At 36.5% G+C, this 19,351-nt stretch overlaps 1 protein-coding gene across 1 annotated transcript in view; it reads right to left on the bottom strand.

The window, feature by feature from the left end:
* Positions 1-270: 270 nt before the first annotated feature.
* Positions 271-19,351, bottom strand: part of LOC100740813 — a 56,329-nt gene continuing 37,248 nt past the window's right edge. Inside the window, exons 4-19 of the mRNA XM_033324680.1 lie at positions 10,494-10,557; positions 10,149-10,254; positions 9,915-10,013; positions 9,647-9,830; positions 9,111-9,297; positions 8,443-8,531; positions 7,900-8,173; positions 7,217-7,298; positions 6,977-7,129; positions 6,703-6,898; positions 6,035-6,213; positions 4,177-4,543; positions 3,395-3,738; positions 2,561-2,878; positions 1,641-1,754; positions 271-1,569 (exon numbers count right to left, since the gene is read on the bottom strand). Coding sequence (XP_033180571.1) covers positions 1,429-1,569; positions 1,641-1,754; positions 2,561-2,878; positions 3,395-3,738; positions 4,177-4,543; positions 6,035-6,213; positions 6,703-6,898; positions 6,977-7,129; positions 7,217-7,298; positions 7,900-8,173; positions 8,443-8,531; positions 9,111-9,297; positions 9,647-9,830; positions 9,915-10,013; positions 10,149-10,254; positions 10,494-10,557 — 2,897 coding nt within the window. The 3' untranslated portion in view covers positions 271-1,428. The remainder of the gene's footprint in view (positions 1,570-1,640; positions 1,755-2,560; positions 2,879-3,394; positions 3,739-4,176; positions 4,544-6,034; positions 6,214-6,702; positions 6,899-6,976; positions 7,130-7,216; positions 7,299-7,899; positions 8,174-8,442; positions 8,532-9,110; positions 9,298-9,646; positions 9,831-9,914; positions 10,014-10,148; positions 10,255-10,493; positions 10,558-19,351) is intronic.

The following is a 19,351-nucleotide window of genomic DNA, read 5'->3' as shown; positions in this document are numbered from 1 at the left end:
TTTCTTAGTTCAATGTATAAGGATAAGCCACAAATTCTTGTCCAGATTATGTACGAAGTGTACTTCTAATTTTCAATCACTATGTCGTTTTAAATATATGATAAATCATCCATTTATACAAATCTTCAGGAAAAAAGGTCAATCTTAATATTAACATTACAATCTCAAATTTTTGCATTTATGCAAAAAGATCAATAAAAATATACCAACGATATTTCCAATATTATTTGTTATCTCTATAATAGAATAACAAGAAACATAATCTCTGATTCAGGCATGGTATTTTAAACGGAAAACGTACAGTACATGTGCGTAAATTAAATAAATCTTGCTGTTTGTCATGAATACAGCGATACGAATAAATTTTACAACAGTAGATAATTTTCTGCATATAATTTTATTCTCCAACCTCGAAATTCAAATATAAAATACTATTCGAATTTATACAATGTAATCGGCCAAGTTAAAATAGAAACCCGGAAAATGAACAATGCGTACTTGAACATAAGGGACGCGAGCACGTGCACGCGAATTAAAATTTACAAGCTGTCGGCCTGGACGCCGCGCAAAAATACAACTTTCTCATCCGTAAGTAAAATCATTAGCATTTCCCATAAAATTACGAACCTCATTTAAATTCTCACGCATGTACTATAACATTCTGCTAAAAATCCTTTACTAATATTTTTTCATTAACATTCTTTCTTTTCCCCTTTCTCTCCCTCTTTTCCCTCCTTTTATCTTATTTTCTTTCTTTCACTTCAGGAAGCCACGAAAAACCTAGCAATTCCCGAATCTCAATGAAATTGTTGTCCGTCGCTTAGAAATATTCTAAAATTAAAAAAATAAATTAGTCGTCTAACGCTAGCGTTCCTTTTAAATTTATAAATTCCTCGCGAACGTTCGAGGTTACCTATATTTTTCTTAGAATCCGATCGATTAAAAGCGTTCCAGTGTCTTCCCCGCAATTTTCCCTAGTGTTAAAATTTACTCGTTTCGCGAGTCAACAAAAAACACCTTGAAAGGAAGCGAAGAAAAATCAGTACGAGCTATCGAGAATAACCCTCGCCTCAACTAACTGTAAGACGTTCGGAATAAAATCACAAGAATTCGAAACTCTTTAAGACCTCACGATCCTAAAATACGGAAATTCTAATGTAAAAAAAAAAATTAAAAAAACTATAAAAATGAGAAAAAAAAGAGTGAATCCTATTGCTGCCATTTGTACGAGTCCTTCGAAATCGTTCGAAGAACTGACGAAAAACCGACGAAGAACCGATGAAATTTTAATTTCATGCGTGATTATAATCACATCCATTCTTCACAGCCATTGAGAGATCTCGTGGCGACATTTCCTCTCGTACAGCGTCTGAAACTTTCAATGAGAAAACAGAGAGAGTGAAACGGAGGGCCAAATCGAATTCTTGATCAATCGAGATCGGGAAGACCGCCAGTGGAGCTGAAACTGTCCCTCGAATCCTTTTGGGTTCGTTCAAAATGGCCAGCCGGCGACGTGTCTTTCAAACGATTCTCGAAATTCAAAAAGTCCGTGTCGCATGGGCTACAAGCCTGCATAGATCGAGGGAAATATTCTTTGTTTCAACTGTCTATGAATCATAAGCGTAATCGAATTTCTTTACTTGGAGCAAGAAGTTGTCTGGACCACCATTTTCCCTGATCTGCCTGTCCAACCGGGGCGACGAGATCACCGTGTTGTCGGAGCTGTTGCAAAGCCCTCCTGCGCAGTCCATCATCTTCAAAAAATTAATATTTTTCTTGGTTGATTGATAATTAATATATTTCTTATGATTTTGTTGAATGAGAGAAGATCGTGAATTATTTTGAAAGTATGATGAGGTTGAAGTTGACGAGTGCAGCTAGTGAAGATTCCTGGTCTTTTTTTTTTTTTTGTTCATTTTGTACACATTATCGAGTAGATAAATGTTGAAGATTATTTTTAAAAGTGTGATGAAAACTGAATGTTTGTGAATGCAATTCATGAAGATTCTTGATGTTGAATTTCTTATAGTTATAATGGCGAATCTTGCTCTTTGTGTTCTTCCTGCGTTCTTATTTGTCTCGGTAATTTACAGTGCTTTATGCATATATAGTTTTGTGTAATAAAGTAGATTGATGTCGAAGAGATGAATAAAACCATATAAAAATGTTAAAGGCAAAATTGGAGCGCTTGATTCCTCGATTAGACATGGATCAGTAAATTTATCATTTTTTTTAAGTCACGTTATTTTCTTATCAATTTATCACGTTACAAGGAATGTATGTGAACTTAGTTTTTTACAAGGAAATGAACATAATTTCCAATAAAATGTTCGAATCCTAAAATATCTTCTTTTAAAATAAAAAAATCTGTAAATATTTATATCTCATTTTTATCGACATTTATTTATCTGGAAAATTAACTCTTAAAACTTCAGTTTGATCTCGGCTGATCCTAGATTTTGAATATTAAATGAACACAACGTTAAAGATCAGGAAGATGTACGAAAGAGCGATACGATTAGCGAGCGAACAAATTGAAGGTAATCATGGAATCTCTTACCAGCTTAGTTTTCTCCTCGATGACTTCCACGACGTTGCCTTCCTCCGTGCTGGTAATAATGCCAGTTCCCAACTTCTTGCCTAAAATCTTTACTTCCTTCCTGCATCCACCGGAAGTGGCGACTACGCCGCTGTCGCAGCCATTAGTGTTCGAAGCGGTGTTCTTCAAAAATTGCTCGTACGGACTAAGTAACTTTAAATCCTGATACTGTGACGTCATGATCTCTTGATTATGATTTTTCGGGCCCAGAATCTTCACTTCATTCAACCCGGAGAACAATTTCGATGACGGTAGACAATTTGATTTACTGCCGAGAACCTTGAATTCCAAGCGTGAAATTCGAATGTGGGAATAGAATAATTACTTGGGAAATTTAAAAATTACTTAAAATTATAGCATGTTTCATATTAAGAAGATACTAACAATAAATCATTTTGGACATATTTTAATCTGTGGAGATTTAATTTAAGTACAATTCCAACAGATAGGAAAATAATATAACTCCAAATGTGTACACTATATTTTTTAAGTATTTAAAAATACTTTTCAACATATGTATTACTTATCTTCTTTAATATTTTATAACATCTTATCTACTTTAATATTTTAAATATATACAACGAAAAAATAAAAATGAAAAATTCATCTTTCCTTAGAAAATTCTTCCCTAAAAAAATTAAACACTAACGAGGAAATATTTAATTAAACAAAAATAATACTAGTAAGAAATTTTGTTGTATCTAGCTTGCGCAAATAATATAATCAAAATACGAGCGTAAAATTAACTAAAAGTTTAAAATAAACGATGAAACAATGAAAGTCTAAATCTTTTACCTTGTTTGAGCTTCCCGATCCGAGGATCTTCATGTCCGATTGACTAATGGGTATCAAACCAGTATCAGGCTCACTGTTATCGAAAACACAGGGCAATTTTATCTTGGACTCGTACACGGAATGATGATCATCCATAGTCGAACTACCCAGAATATTAAGATCTTCGGCTAAACTGGTATTGCTCTTCAGATATGGAAGTGTGTCGTTTAAAATTGACAATGATGGATGATTTTTCATTAACAAAGACGATATCGAAGGCTGAGAGGCAGTCGACAGAGTCGAAATGTCGCTTCTATGACTAAGAATATTTGTTAATTCTTGTTGGCTCGAAGGCACTCCTATAGCTGTGAATTATATCAATACAAGATTTGTATAAAAATTCAAGAAAATTTTCGAATAATATCAGGTTGTTACGTAATAAATATTGGTTTAGCTTATAACTTGTTTTACAACGAAAATTAAGGTTTGTTCAATTCGAAAAATTCGATGTTATTGTTTCGAGGAAGTTGGATCAATTTTATGCTCATTAAAAAAATTACAAAAAAATATAATTGCTTCAAAATATTATTAAACTAGTGAAGGGAATAATGGAACAAATTAATACACAAACGTAAACAATTGTTGAATGTTTCATGATATTAAAATGATTGAAATAAAACCTCGTGGAATAACGATATAAATATCGTAATGTGTGTAAGAAATTAATAAAATAAAACAATTTTATGATAAAGGACTTAGTACAAAATAAGGAATAAAATAAAGAATAACGTAGTGAAATTCACCTTCATCTTCATGATCGCCAACAGAGACTCCACCATCGATGGACAAAGATTTTGGGCCTAAGATCAGATCATCGATCTTCGATTGCGACAGGAAACTAATGCCATCCACAAAACGATCGTCGAGGCTTTTACTATCGAGAATCCGAATGTCTTTGTCTTCTAAGATCTCAATGCCGTCTATCGGCATAGATTTCTGCGTGGAGGCGGAATCAAGTACCATGATCTGATTATCAGAATCTCCGATAATAACTTCCCCGTTACCGCGCATATTCACAACATTGATCGCGTCTGCATCCTCGCCCTCAAGAATGGTCACGTCGTGTGAATTCTGTGCCATTAGATCCCGAGCTTCACTGTTCGTCATTACCTAGATTATAAAGAATAATTAATGCCAGAATAAAATACGTATGATCAAATAAAATTATAATTAATGAAGGAAAGCAGGAAATCGAAGAGAATATTTTCATACTGTCAGAACAGTTAGAGAATCTTTTTCTACGTCACTTTAATTTTCATACCCACTTATCTATAACTATATATTGTTTAATCATCCTATTAAAGTTAATTTTTATCTTACGAATACCACGTAAATCCAATTTTTATATTTTAATTATTTATATGATTGGAGCAATGAAACTATTCACAATAACGATTCTTTAATTATTATGGGCTCTAATTGAATCGTTGCGCGTAATTAAATTGTCCAAAAGAATTAAAAAGATTTAAATGATTTTCTGCAAACGAATGTCTTTCACCCCTGCGTGCCGCAACATCAATCGATGGCGAGTTTTTAGAATTTAATTTACAAATTTATTACAAGTTTTATGCTTTAGTCCTCAGCAGTGTTAATGTTAATTGCTGTAAATTTAATCTTTCTAACAGTATCGGAATACAGAGTGATCCTCTCGGTATGTATATAATTAACTGAAAGGCAGTGCCGCCTATTGCCATCGTGGCGATGATGCCGTATCATGTGTGATCTGTCATCAGAGACCGATATCGCTATATCAGGGCCGAGACAGCTATATGTATGTGTGCGTATAAAATGAAGACGAGTATGTGTGATTTACGGCATATCCTTTGAGTTAACTAGCGAGAGGATCGCGCTGTATATCAATGTATCAAGCTTACAGAGCCTCTTCGTTTCTGTTCGCTTGATTGGTACAATAAAACCGTTCACAATAGTAACTCTGTAATCGTTCCCAACATTTACTAGGTATGAACGTGCTTTTAATTTTATAGTTTACTTCGTTATTTCAAATTTAGGTGTCTTATCGTATCTTGGTGCGTCTATACCGCTAACATTTAATTTTTCATATAACATGTGATTTCACAAAAGAATAGAAATTGATACGATAAATATTCTTCGCACGCTAGCTCAATAAAACGATTTACAAAGCGATATCAAAGATGTTCAGAACGAGATTTTTGGTGCCAATTAAAATACTCGGAAATTACGTACCACTGGGTACAAGAAATTCGACATGCAGAAATAATATGGATTACTACATCAAAACGATCGACGAATGGAAAAGAACTCAACAAGGAATAATTTTATGACTGGAAATATTCCAATTTTTAATTATTGGACGTGTTAATGAATGTGCTACGTTCTCCATATTTAATCCCAAAAATCAATAGATTAACATCTTTTCCGTTCTTCCAATTTAAACGAAAATAATTTCAGCGAACGTAATATCGCAACCCTGCCAATCATAAATCTATTTAAATCTAATAATTTTTTGTTATATCATTCCGAATAAATAATATTTCGTTCAAAGGAATTTCATTTTACAATTTCAAAAGCTCTGTTCTCAAATCTGAAAAATCTTGCTATCGATGATGAATGATTCATCACCTCGTAACGACCATCCTCGGTAGCGCGCACGAACTGTATTCCACCCTGGGCAGCCAGTTCCAGCAGTTCGTTGCAATCCTCCATCGCCGAGGACACAACAGGACCATTCTGGCGATCGGGCTCGTTTCTAGCCGGGTCGCTGTACGTGAACTGAGAATCCAATGCCGTGACCAAGCTCTCTGTCGACAGTGCACCAAATAAACGCCATATTGCGGCGACACTTTGAAAAACATCGCTATTTTAACGAGCCAATTATAGACGGACAACGACGCGTTAAAAAGCCCTTTTGGAAATATATTGCGAAATGGAATCGTTCCGCTAAAAACAATACCATTACTGTAACAATTAACGGATACTTATGAAATTTGTTGTTAGTTGAATTTTCACTTTTACTAACACTTGGAGCTTTATAGATTTAGAACGTACTATAAAATTTTTCTTTTTCTCAGCACTAAAACCAGATAATTTTTCAGAGCGATTTTATAGATTTAAAACGCTAATTTAAATAATTTGCATTTTGAAAACTGAAGCGATTTTTGATTAAATATACGAATAAAGATTTTTTCTTGGATTCCTATATTTTTCATTCTTTCTGGATAAATTTTATCTTTTCTTCTCTTTACTCTAACAGAATGTTCAGATCATAAGAAAAACTATTATTTACTTACCGTGTTCGTCCTCAGGACCAGGTGGTTCAACGATGAAATTCATTTTACCATCAGGATCTATATTCTGAATAACTGTGGCTACCACGGGTACTTTTACCTGAACTGCTTTGATCCTGTCAGCGTCAGCAGAAATCGTTGGACTTAGACTCATCTTCCCTGCCATACGTAAATCTTCTGCTGTAGCAGGAGTCAAGATCTAAATTCAGAGATGAAGCCCACTTTTTAATAAAGCTTAGAACAAAAGGAATTAATAATTGGTTGATAAAATTATTACATTTTTATGAGTTCCTGTTGGAGAAACTTTCACGAGGACAGGAATTCCTTTGGCTGGTTTAAATAACGCGAATGGCGTTTGTCCTTCGATCAGTGCCATCTCCATCGCTTTCGTATCAATCTTGTCTATTACTACAGATTCCATTACATCGGACTGTTAAAAAATATGTGACAAATTTATTAATTTCCAAAGACTACAAATGTTGTAATATGATTCTTATTGCTTAAATGAATTACTAACTGCCATTAAAGGATCCTTGTCCCTTACTTCTATAGTTTGATCTCGATCGCCATTTGGCAGCTGCACGATCCTAACGTTTTTACTGAAACAAAATATCTATCACTATATACAGAATTATTTTTTAACCGTCCGTAGGCAATCTACATCGTTTATCATTTATTATTCAACACTAATTTTTTAGTATCATTTCATTAACATATTTTATTTTATAACGTAAATTTCTATTAACGTATTATTTCAAGTTGTCAAGAAGGTTAAAAATGTTCTAGTATGTATATCGAACGCCTCTACTACATCTCTGTAAAATATAAAAATTCTCTTCTGAAGAGAATCCAAACCTAAAATTTCGTTTGCTTACTTAAAAGCGTCAAATATTCTAGTATTTACATTGAAATTTAAAAGTCGTGTTAAGAACTTTACTCTTCTTCGAATATTAGAAACATTAATCAACACATCAACGTGTGTTAAAGAAAGAAGACTCTAGAAAAGAAGATCAATTTACAGAAGTGAAAGAAAGGAAGGAAGAAAGAAAGAAAAAGAAAAGAGAAGACCGTCAGCTTTCTACTACATTCTAACCGACTAAGAGATCAACATTCAAGTTGCGTTCATTCAGCGAAAGAAGAAGCCGTCTATCAAGGGGCAAATTAAGCGTCGTTCAGTTCTATTCGGTGACGTCTACCTACTTTCTTATGACGTTGGGATCGACGATGCCCGGCTGCACACCAGCCGGATGTCGATACTTTATCCCGTGCTTGTACTCCTCGTGCGATCTCAAAGAGAATCGACGCGGAAACTCTTTGCCGCAGATTCCGCACACGTGCTGCATTTTCTCCGCGTGTGCATGCGCTTTGACCTTGTGGCAGACCAAATTCGACATTTGATTGAAGCCTTTGCCACAAAGCTCGCATTTGTACGGCCTCTCGTTGGTATGGGTAAACACGTGGTTCCTCAAATTGCCTGACAACGGAACGGTATTTAACTGTTGCCGGTTCCCCGGCTCCGGCTTACTTACTTTGCACAGGCTGTTTCAGAATTGTTACAGCACCGTTTAATTGATCGACACCACAAAACGCAGACCAGATATTTGCATAATGCGTATCCGCGAGAGTTTGTTCGCAAAAGAATTTGTTAGCATTCTAGATTTAGACGTTTTGAACGCAAAATTTTCTTAAACGTAATTCTGAAAGAGCTTGCATACTTCGAATAGCTTAATAAGTAATAATTACCCTTCTGATGAAATCCCTTTCCACAAACCTGACATTTGTGCGGTTTGTGCTCCGAATGTGTCTTTCGGTGAGAGATCAACGTAGATACTCTAGAAAGTCATAGTTAGTTATACATGACAGTATTGTTGAAAGTATAAAAATTCCAATTTTTCACAAAATAAGGCCATCTTTCAACGCAGATAAATCGAAGGAGAATAATACATGATCCTACAAAAAAATGTAGGATCATGATTATCGTAATCGACTCAATAGTCCATTCACAAAAAGTTTTATAAGCTTCGAGATCGAAATCGTCTTAATTAATGCATTATATCAATTCGAACAGGCTTACTTATTTAAAAAGCATACTCTATGGAGATTAATTTATAAAAAGACCAGCATATCCGTGCTCGTTAAAATTTCCTTTCCGCTTTCGCGCACAATCGCGCAATTTTGCAGCGATTCAAAACGCTAATGATCCGTGCGCGCTCGCAAGCGACGCCTGTCATCATTCTTTCCTCTAGGTAAATTGTAGTTTCAATTTCTATATGAATATAATGTTCGTTAAAAATATTTCAAACGGGATTTAAATTATTATATAGCGAATGAAAAATGCCCAGATTAATAAATATATATAATCAAGAAATAATTAGATGAAAATCGTAGAATGATTTTGATAGTACACTGACCTGTTGAAAGTTTTCTTACAAAATTCGCAAACGTACGGCCTAGCATCACTATGTATCGCCTTGTGCTGGCTCAATGTCGACAACTGCCGGAAAGCTTTGCCGCAAGCCTCGCATTTAAAGTTTCTCTCGTCGGTGTGTGTTGGCAAATGCCTCATCAACGTGTACTGATGCCGAAACTCCTTCGAACCTGGATCGAATATCAAGCTTTAGGGCTATTCTAGCGATGTTGTCGCAAATAGCGAGCGTTATGCGAAAGAAATGCTATTGATTTCGCGCTATGTTAAGATTCTTGTATACGGTTAAGAAGAATATTATGTATAATAATACAATATTGTGATATAAAAATCATTGAATTTTCAATCTTCAAACGATGAATATCTTCCAATCTTCAAATGTTGAAATCTTCAAACGTTAGAATTTTCAAATTTGTAAGTTTTTGAGTTTTTAAATGTTTAAACAATGTGATGAAGAACAAAAATTTCCTCGTGCAATGTATGACGACAATCCATATAGAATTCGATAAATAAATTACTAACAAATTCCACATTCCCAAATTTTCAACGTTTTCCCATCTCGCTTCAAATATTTTACAAAATGAAGCTTTGACCGTGGATCATCCTTATCGATCAGTCGAGTGGAGGACGAGGAAGGTCCTTCGACAACCGGATGTGAATACACCATAACGTTATCTTCGGATGAATTAATATTTTGATCGAGAATCTATAAAAAATAAAAGTTTGGAAATCAACTATCTTGTAATTTAATTAGGGATCAAAGCAAGAAAAATAATTTTCATATTTTTACCTTATATTTGAAAGCATCTTTTCCGAGAAACTTCGTCACAGCACCATCAATGTTAATTACTTCAGAATCTATAGCTACATTTAGGTTCATGCAATCACCCTGGAAACAAATTAGATTGAACCTCTGTAGGAAGTGTTTACGGTGCAGAAAATTACAGTACATATATCGCGTAATGTTATTAATAATTATAGTTAATAAAGGAAAGTTAATTGTTAATTTACCACTCATAATTACCTGAATTAATTGATGATCATTTGTGGATGGCAAACTCGGCACAACGGTGACATCGTTCCTCCCTTCAGAACCTGCGGTTTCCTCTTTCACATAAACTTCATAAACACTGTAAACCCAAAGTCACCAATGAAATACATCTTTTTAATATCTTCGAACAATTTTACGTCCAATTTTATCTTAAATTCTATTATACAGTATTTTTAATTCAAAAGAGACAATTTTATAAATTCGAAAATTTTCGATAAAATTATCTTTTAATAACTTCGCTTCTAATTTAATTTTACAAATTACATAATAAACCTACAATACAACGCTGACGTTCACTATACAATTGTTTAAGCTCACCTGATGACTTCTTCCGGGATAGGACGAGTAAACTGCACCTGCGGATCCTCGTACTGGGTATCCCCTAAAAAATTGAATAGCGTTGTAAAGGGACATCTTGAGCTATATAATAACCTGCGTTAACCTACCTCAAAATCTGCCTAGTTAGCCTACTTAAAAAGAACTTTGTTGTTGTTTTCTCCATATCAAAAAATAGGATTCGATATTAAATTGAGATTAAATTGATTAATTTCATAGTTAAGTAGAATGTTAGATACGAGTTCCAAAAATGTCAGTAAATTAATATGAAGACAGCGTTTTCCATTACATATTTGTTTCGAACGAATTTACGCAAAGCTGGGAATGGAAGATTTACAATAAAGAACATTGTTAAACAGCTATTTTCGAGATGCTACTATTTCTCCGTTGAAGCTCTTGAGAGTTGGGGATTAGGAAGAAGAATAGTGCATATGTTTTTAGCAGAAAGCTTTTAAGATTCTTTCTGAAAAAGGAGAGCACAATATTCTTGTACCCTAATACTTCTCGTGACAAAATAATCCTTTCCCCCCTCTTTCCGTCTTTCCTCTCTCTTTCTGTCTTTTTTTCTTCTTATTTAATAATCCATTGCCTACTGCAACTGCTGTTACTTTACCGTTTTCTGTATGCTCTTTGTGAAATTAGATCGTGTCCAACTAAAAGAATTTATAATGGCTACCAATGAATAAATCGTGTTACTTACAGACAGTTACGAAAATCTATCCGAAACTCCCTAAATATAAAATACTATAATAAAAATATTACTTCCACGACTTTTTGTTCCGACACGTTAAAACATGCATTGCTAAGATATTGTTATACTTTTATTTATTCGTCTTTGCCTTTATTACGAAAAAGGAAATAAAAAGACATGAAACACAATGTCATAATACTTATATAGACCTATCGTATCTGTATGAAATCATAAAAATCGTAGGTTTATTACTGCATTAATATCTTGTACGTTAAAATATCGATGATATCCAGCTATCTCCATGGCATTGAAGAAAATATACTGTAACTTTTTATGCAATTTTATCCCAATATTTTTGTGAATCGAATGTTTAAATTTCTTAAATTCTTTTTAGGAATGCATTAATAATAACCGTATTGATATGTAGGTATGAATAACTTTATAACACAGGACGATTTTACTTTCTTTGGTAAGCCAGATACACAATATTCGGTGTATGTATAGCTTCGTGACTGTATGTCGTATTGACTAAAAGCTCGAGCTTCGAGGCTCCTTTCTTTTTCTGATTTCGATAAAATTACGATGGTTATGCTTTTAGCAGTTCCAGCGAAGCTGATTATTACTAAGAATTCTTTTCTCCAACATTTTTTAATAATTTACGAAGAGTCATAGAGGGCGCAAGCTTTATTAAAATAAACGATCTTGTAAAAAGATAATGAGATCTTTTCTATTACCTACCAATCATTCGTTGATTTTATCTAACTTTTCTATCACACTGTTATTTAGGCTAAAGATTATACCAACGAAATAACTTCGATTTAGATATTTTGTATCGCAAGCCTGAATAATAAAACTGTTGACGCTGATCGAAATCGAAACCCATTTTCATCAGAAGATATCGTGAAGCGATATTCTAAATGATGCGTCAGTTGAGTGACTGATGACTGATTTAAATGGAACTGTCGACAGTAGCGACACAGGTGCCCCTTGAAACAATGTAACGCATTCGCCGAGCGTTTGATCCACAAGTTTGAGACAATGTTGCATTCGACCGCAGAAATATTCGACGATGTATCATTCGTACAACTGATTTGTTCATTTTCTAACTATGTATTATCGAATTTATGCATGCTTTTAGAATTTGAAGAAAAGAACAGAATTATGAATAAACTATGGTCGAATTTCAAGTTTAAAATAGAAATAGTTGAACGAGTTCATCTTAAAACAATTATCGGAGTATCTTTTAATTATTAAAATATTTTGCGATAAAACAATCATACGAATTTTCTTTATAGCTTTATACAAATGAACTGCTTCGTATTTCCTTAAAAACTTACAAAATTCCGATTTAGCAAATACTTCAAGTTGGACATTTTTATAAAAATAGACGCAGCTAAAAAATTAACTTTATACTTTTAGAGTTATATATAATATAAGGCGAACGCGAACAGTCGCTCACATTAGTCTTGTGACACCTCGTGAAGAGGTCACATTTATTTAAAAAAAGCACGTGTAACAACTTATTTAAGTGTTATACTAACTTGTTCATTTTTTAGCACATCAGAAAATAATAAAATCATTTGCTGTCTTTGTCATAGAACATATTAACGTTTCACTGAAATTTCATACGATTATATTTTAATCAAAGTGTTATCAAAAACTTTTGTGAATTACTGCATAGTACATAAGAATAATATTAACTATTAACAAACGTATCTTCCACAGTTACCACTGAGAGATTAATTTTACGAACTCCTATACCATCTTCCATCATTTCGCGATATGTTACAATTATACGTACATATTCAAAGCAATTATAATCCATAATTCTTTCTGTCAACGATTCCATCACACTGACACCAAATCATTCCAACGATCTTGACCGATATCCCGTAAAAAAGTCGCGTAATGTCACAGGTCGCGCTTTCTTTCGCCACCATTAAAAATTTACCGATTCGCGGACGAAAGGAAAGAGAGCCGGAAGCCATCATCGTTAAAAGCCCGAGACTTTCTCCCGTTGTATCGAGGAGAAGAGAAGAGACTGTCAAAAAACGACGGAATTTTGAAGGTTCGCGTCGCGATCGGCAGAAGTCCGACATCGTCGGTCCTCGCCTTTTTTTTCCGGCTGGTAGCAAATAAACGAAAGCCGCCATTATCACAGCTCACTTTTCACGAGCCGACAAACGACAGATCGCGACGAGTTAATCCATCGTTATTTAGAGTTTTACAACTGGATAGAATTCGTCTGAGAGGGAATCAGAAAGAAGAAAGACGAAGCAGCGAAGAAAATAAGGGTGAAGGAACGAGATTGGTCAATTTGATATTTTCTCGAGTGTTACTCACAGTTGTATCCTTGCAGCAGGTTATTCTGAGACATTTCTCAGCATCCGAGCGTGTCACCTTCGAAACCGAGCCACTTTCCACACGTGGACGTCGCCTCGCAGCCTGATTCGCATCGATCGCTAACGAGGAATCGTTGGCCACGATCCCCAATCGGTTCGCGCATATCGCCACCAAACGGGCAACTTCGGAAACGTTTCCAGCCAATGGCGTAATCTTCCTATCTTCTGGTCCTTTTAATCTTTGACACGCGAGTCGTAGAATTTTCCTTTGGCTCAGTCGAAAATAATTAGAATTTTGTATACATTTTTTAAGAGTTTTGGGTATTGTTGAGCTAATTTGGAATAATAAGGCACAAGAATTGGATCTGTCGTTACTAACGATGGGGAGAAATGGATCGTGAATTATTTCTCATCTTTTATTGACAACAATTATTATACTATTATTACATTTAAAATTGCAAGACTTCTAATTCGAACAAGAAGACAAATAAAAGATTCGTTCCTAATTCTTAACAATTTGTTTATTGGCTCATTTTTATCAATAATATTGTTCATCTGTATTCTTCTTAGATTTGACAACGAATAAGCATAATTAATATAAGGAACTAAACTAATAAAAAAATTAACTGGAAAATGTTTCTTGCCAATCCTTCATAGAAAACTGTTCAATATTTTACAATACCATACACTTAGAGTTCTTACGAATTGCGTCTTGCGATAATTTACAGCTTCGCCAAGAGGACACGACTTGGTCCCTCGATCCGCCTTTTAAAAATAAACCGATCGCAGCTCTACATTACTCGGGTCAAGTGGTTGCTGGTGTGAAGAAAATATTTAGAAGCCTGGACAGTCGCCACGTGTCCCCACTCTAAATCTAGCAATGGGCCTTGTCTTCTACAAGAAAACTGCACTCGAAACATAATAGAAGGATGGGTCGATCGTGAGGTCCCCAATATTTTTACCCGACGTTGTTACATCTCTTTGATTACATTTTTAACGACCATCTTAATCTACACTCTACACAAGAGCGCTAGATATCTCAAGAATTAAACTGCGCTTGAATCCATGCACGTGATATTCTTAATTTCTTAACAGCGCAATAAAACGATGAAGAATCGAAAATGAATGAGTCAGAAAACAATGATGAATTTATCCTCGAGATTTCCTACGTCTCTGACATCAAGTAAAAAGAACGCACAGGTTAAACTTTCTATAGAAAACGAGAATTAACAATTTCATTACGTACGATAATATTCAATGCCTATTTTCGATTTATAGTAGGTACTATGCTCGGTTTGCACCAGTTTCTCTCGGTTTATATCGTTTAAGAGTTAATGGAAAGACACGCAAAATATCTCGTGCATAGCGTCGTATGAACAACGTTCATCCATTACTCGATGTCTCATACACATCTCGACCGTGGTAGTGAAAGTGTTCAGGCGATAACACTTCAATTTCTTCTAGAACAGTCGAATCCCAGTTGGCCCGATTGCGCGTGAGGTTGCATTAATATTCCAAGAAACACCTAAATTCTATCCGATCGACGAGCTAGAAGAGGAACCATCTTCTATCGTCGAAGTCGCCGGAATTACCCGGTTCTCCTTCCCCTTTCTCTTCTCCCACTGTTTCCGAATTCCGGTCAGGTACATCCACATCGGCGTTCTCCAGCTTGCCGGCATGGTCCGCGGCATACTTGCCTGACTCAATTATTACTTGCTACTTCTTGTTACCCGCTGTTTAAGTTGCCTCGACCCTTCCCTTCTCGCTATTCCAGTCAGTCGAGTCAGCCCTCAGGTTCAACCTTCTCTCTCTCTCTCTCTCTCTCTCTCTCTCTCTCTCTCTCTCTCTCTCTCTCTCTCTCTCTCTCTCTCTCTCTCTCTCTCTCTCTCTCTCTCTCTCTCTCTCTCTCTCTCTCTCTCTCTCTCTCTCTCTCTCTCTCTCTCTCTCTCTCTCTCTCTCTCTCTCTCTCTCTCTCTCTCTCTCTCTCTCTCTCTCTCTCTCTCTCTCTCTCTCTCTCTCTCTCTCTCTCTCTCTCTCTCTCTCTCTCTCTCTCTCTCTCTCTCTCTCTCTCTCTCTCTCTCTCTCTCTCTCTCTCTCTCTCTCTCTCTCTCTCTCTCTCTCTCTCTCTCTCTCTCTCTCTCTCTCTCTCTCTCTCTCTCTCTCTCTCTCTCTCTCTCTCTCTCTCTCTCTCTCTCTCTCTCTCTCTCTCTCTCTCTCTCTCTCTCTCTCTCTCTCTCTCTCTCTCTCTCTCTCTCTCTCTCTCTCTCTCTCTCTCTCTCTCTCTCTCTCTCTCTCTCTCTCTCTCTCTCTCTCTCTCTCTCTCTCTCTCTCTCTCTCTCTCTCTCTCTCTCTCTCTCTCTCTCTCTCTCTCTCTCTCTCTCTCTCTCTCTCTCTCTCTCTCTCTCTCTCTCTCTCTCTCTCTCTCTTTGTGCGCTAACTACTACCGATAGAGCTTGTTCTCCATAGTCGAGGAAGATATCGTTTACTGCAAGAGGCGCTTAAAACGGCGAGAAAAACAAATGAGGACTTTCCGTTTTGCGAGCCTTGCGAATTCGCACTTGCATCCGCGTGCAAACAGTGGAACATTTTTCGCCTGTCTGAAATTTCTTTCCGCCAAGATAAAAGACGGAGAAAAGTGAATTTTGGCTTTCTGGACTAGAGAAACGTGCGTTCGAAGTGTGGCGAGTGTTGTAAAAACGCGAAAAATGGGAAATTGAAACGAGTAAGGGATGGAGGTGTTGCGAGGAAGGTAGTATGAAAGGAAATGTTCTTTTGTCGGTAAGACAAGAAAGGCACAGAACTGTCTACGAGGATCTTCTTTCATATAATAATTTAACTATCAACAATGTTAGTGAAAACCGACAAATGACAAATTATGTATTGCAGAAGAAATTTCTACAATTTTATATCGAATAAAACTCTGTTATCATGCAGGAAAACTTAGTATTGGCAATTTGTACTTTGCAATTTGTCAATTTATGGTAATTATGTCAATCCAATTGAAAAATACAAAATACGAACTTGAGAAAAATTACGCAAAATATTAAAGTACCTTTGTCAGAAAATCTGCTACAATCCGAATATAATTGCGAATATAATAAAATAAATGCAAAAGGACAAACGAGTTGGCGAATCCTGAAATCTTTCCATTCTTTTCTGAAATTCTATTATCAAATAAACCTCGTATCCAAAGCTCAGTTCGCATAAGCGAATTATCCCTCCAACTTTCTCCACTTCCGATAATTGACAGGAACGCGATGTAAATTAAATACAGGAAGTTTGTCAGCAAGCTCGAATGGATTTTCTCATATCATGAATTAACAATATTAACCAGGAGTTTTCAGTGAGAGTTCCCCCTTTGAATTCCTGACGGATTATTTTCTCTAAGGAATATCTGATTCGCTTCATCAACGAGTCCTTAACTTCTGCGGGTAGTTGAATAGGACGATCGAGAGAGAAAGAGACGGAAGGACGTTCGGATGAAATGTTTTCACGAACTCACGGAGAAAAGGGAGGTGCGAGAATCTGCGAGGAAGAGCCCGCGAGACGAAAGGACGACAATTCGATTTTGCAACCCAGATAAAGAAAGCTTTCTTCCTCGTTATAGGCTACCAGAGGGGTTTGTTCCCCTAAAACCGGCGGGGAAAGGGAGAAAGAGACGTTAGAGTGGAAGGAGTGGAATTTCGCTGAAACGAGCAGGCGCGCGTGGCGATGCTCTCGCTGCAGTAACCTTTACACAATGAACGACGCCTAATCGAATTCCGCGATGGAAAAAAAAATCGTCTATTTCCTCCCTTCCAGCTTTACCGTGAGAATTTGTGACGTCCAAGAGGAAAGCAGAACATCGTTGAAGTGAGAAGGAAGTATTAACGAACGAAAAGTTCAAGTGGATGCAAATATTGATGATTTTACAAATTACAAAACATGATAGAAAATTGGCTATCTTTCGTGATGGAATAAATAAAACAATTTTAACGACGTTTTATTATATTATTTTTATACATTTGTAATAAGTTTTAGTTTCTAGGTACGGAATTAGAACGAGAAGCCTTACAAATAATTATAGCGGAACAAATCCTTGGTTATAATTTCGTATGTGTATACTTGAACTTTATAATAAAATTAATGTTTTACATGTATAATGATCTTGTCACTTAGTCGAAGAGTCAGATATATTTTCATTAATAAATTGCCAGGAATTTCATAAATAAAAGTTCGATTAATTCGCGATTTATTCTGCTTGGTCGATTGGAAAGTGATATTTAAAAGCGATCCCCTAAGCTGATCCCAGGATCACTTCGTCCGGGTGAAATGATTTCGGTGCATTGATATTCCTTGCGTTGCGTTTTTGTAACGATGCTTGTTTTTAGTGGAAACACGAAACGTGCAGCGCTGCAGGAGTGCTTTGATAGAATTGGCTATGATTCCAATCACGAACGATTTTCAGCCAATACTAACTGCTATCACGTCCACCAGTATATCGTTGCAGTTTTTCCACCGTTTTCTTCCCCTATCATTCTTTTTTATTTTATTAACGACTTCTTGAGCATTTCAATCGTTATAAATACCATCATAAAGGGAAACAAAATTGATGATTCTTCAAAATAAAATTCACAATAAATAATAATGTTTCGATCGCGGTAGACCTTTCTTTTTCTTTTGATAAATACAATTTAAATATTTCAGCTACGTGCCTTTTTCTAAATCTACATCGTCAAATTCTCCGTTCGCGTCTCAAAACTAAACTGCAACCAATTAATCGCACTAAATTCTCTAATACGTACGCGTTCACAGAGTTCCATAGAAAATCCGAAAAGATTTTCCATAGATTATCAACATAGATTATCGACACGATATATCGATATTTAATCGCATGTATCTCCGTGATTGTTCAAAGCTGTTCGTCCTAACTTCTTTGTAATCAGAAATCGATTAATTAACCATAACCTTCCATCGGTTTATCAAGCCGAGGACCGATGGAAGGAAAAAACATACATATTGCAAATCTCCGGTCTTCTAACTGATCGCCGAGGCACGGAATAAACTCGGCATAGGTCGCTTTGCCATGTAAAGCCGGGACGGAAATCGATTTCTACACGGACAAAGTATTATTACGAGGCGGCGGCGTACGCCGGCCTATGGAAGTCGGAAACTTCCGTTCCCCTCGGTCCACGGGCATCATAGTACACACAGTGCACGAAATGTTTGGGAAATCAATTTTGCCTGGCTATCGTGCTTATCGGTCAGAGGCCGGAAACAAAGTCAAAGGGGGTCAAAGAAAGTCTAGGGGGACGGGCGAAGTGCCGATGGAGTAGTCTATCGACCCAAAAACAAAGCCGTAACTCGATAGAGACATCCTCGCGACACCGTGGAAACTCGACGTGACAGCGAACGCAGCCGGAAACAGCTACGATCCTCCTTCGTTTCCGCTCGTCACCCTCCTCGTTCTAGCTAACCATACTAGCACACATACACACACACAAAGCCAATGGAACACAACGACGACGATGGTGCAACGAGGAAGAGAATTTGACAAGGACGTTGCTCGACCGCCAACTGTCCAACTGTCCAACTGGCCATTTTCGTCTTGGCTGGCTCCGTCTCTGCTTCCTATCTTGAATAATATCTCCGACGGATACCGACGGGCACGTCTGCCGAGTCCTGACAAATACCACCGCGCCCCCGTACCTTTCGAGTTTACCTTGCAGGAACGTGCCGTACATATTTCGATCGGAACGCGGAAGGGAATCGTCGCTGCGAAACGGGTGGCTCCGGTTCGCTGGCAATACATTCCCTACCCCCCCCCC

This window comes from Bombus impatiens, unplaced genomic scaffold (assembly GCF_000188095.3).
Source record: "Bombus impatiens unplaced genomic scaffold, BIMP_2.2 scf_0060, whole genome shotgun sequence".
Classification (NCBI taxonomy): Eukaryota; Metazoa; Arthropoda; class Insecta; order Hymenoptera; family Apidae; genus Bombus; species Bombus impatiens.
This window is presented reverse-complemented; position numbering and strand designations above follow the sequence as displayed.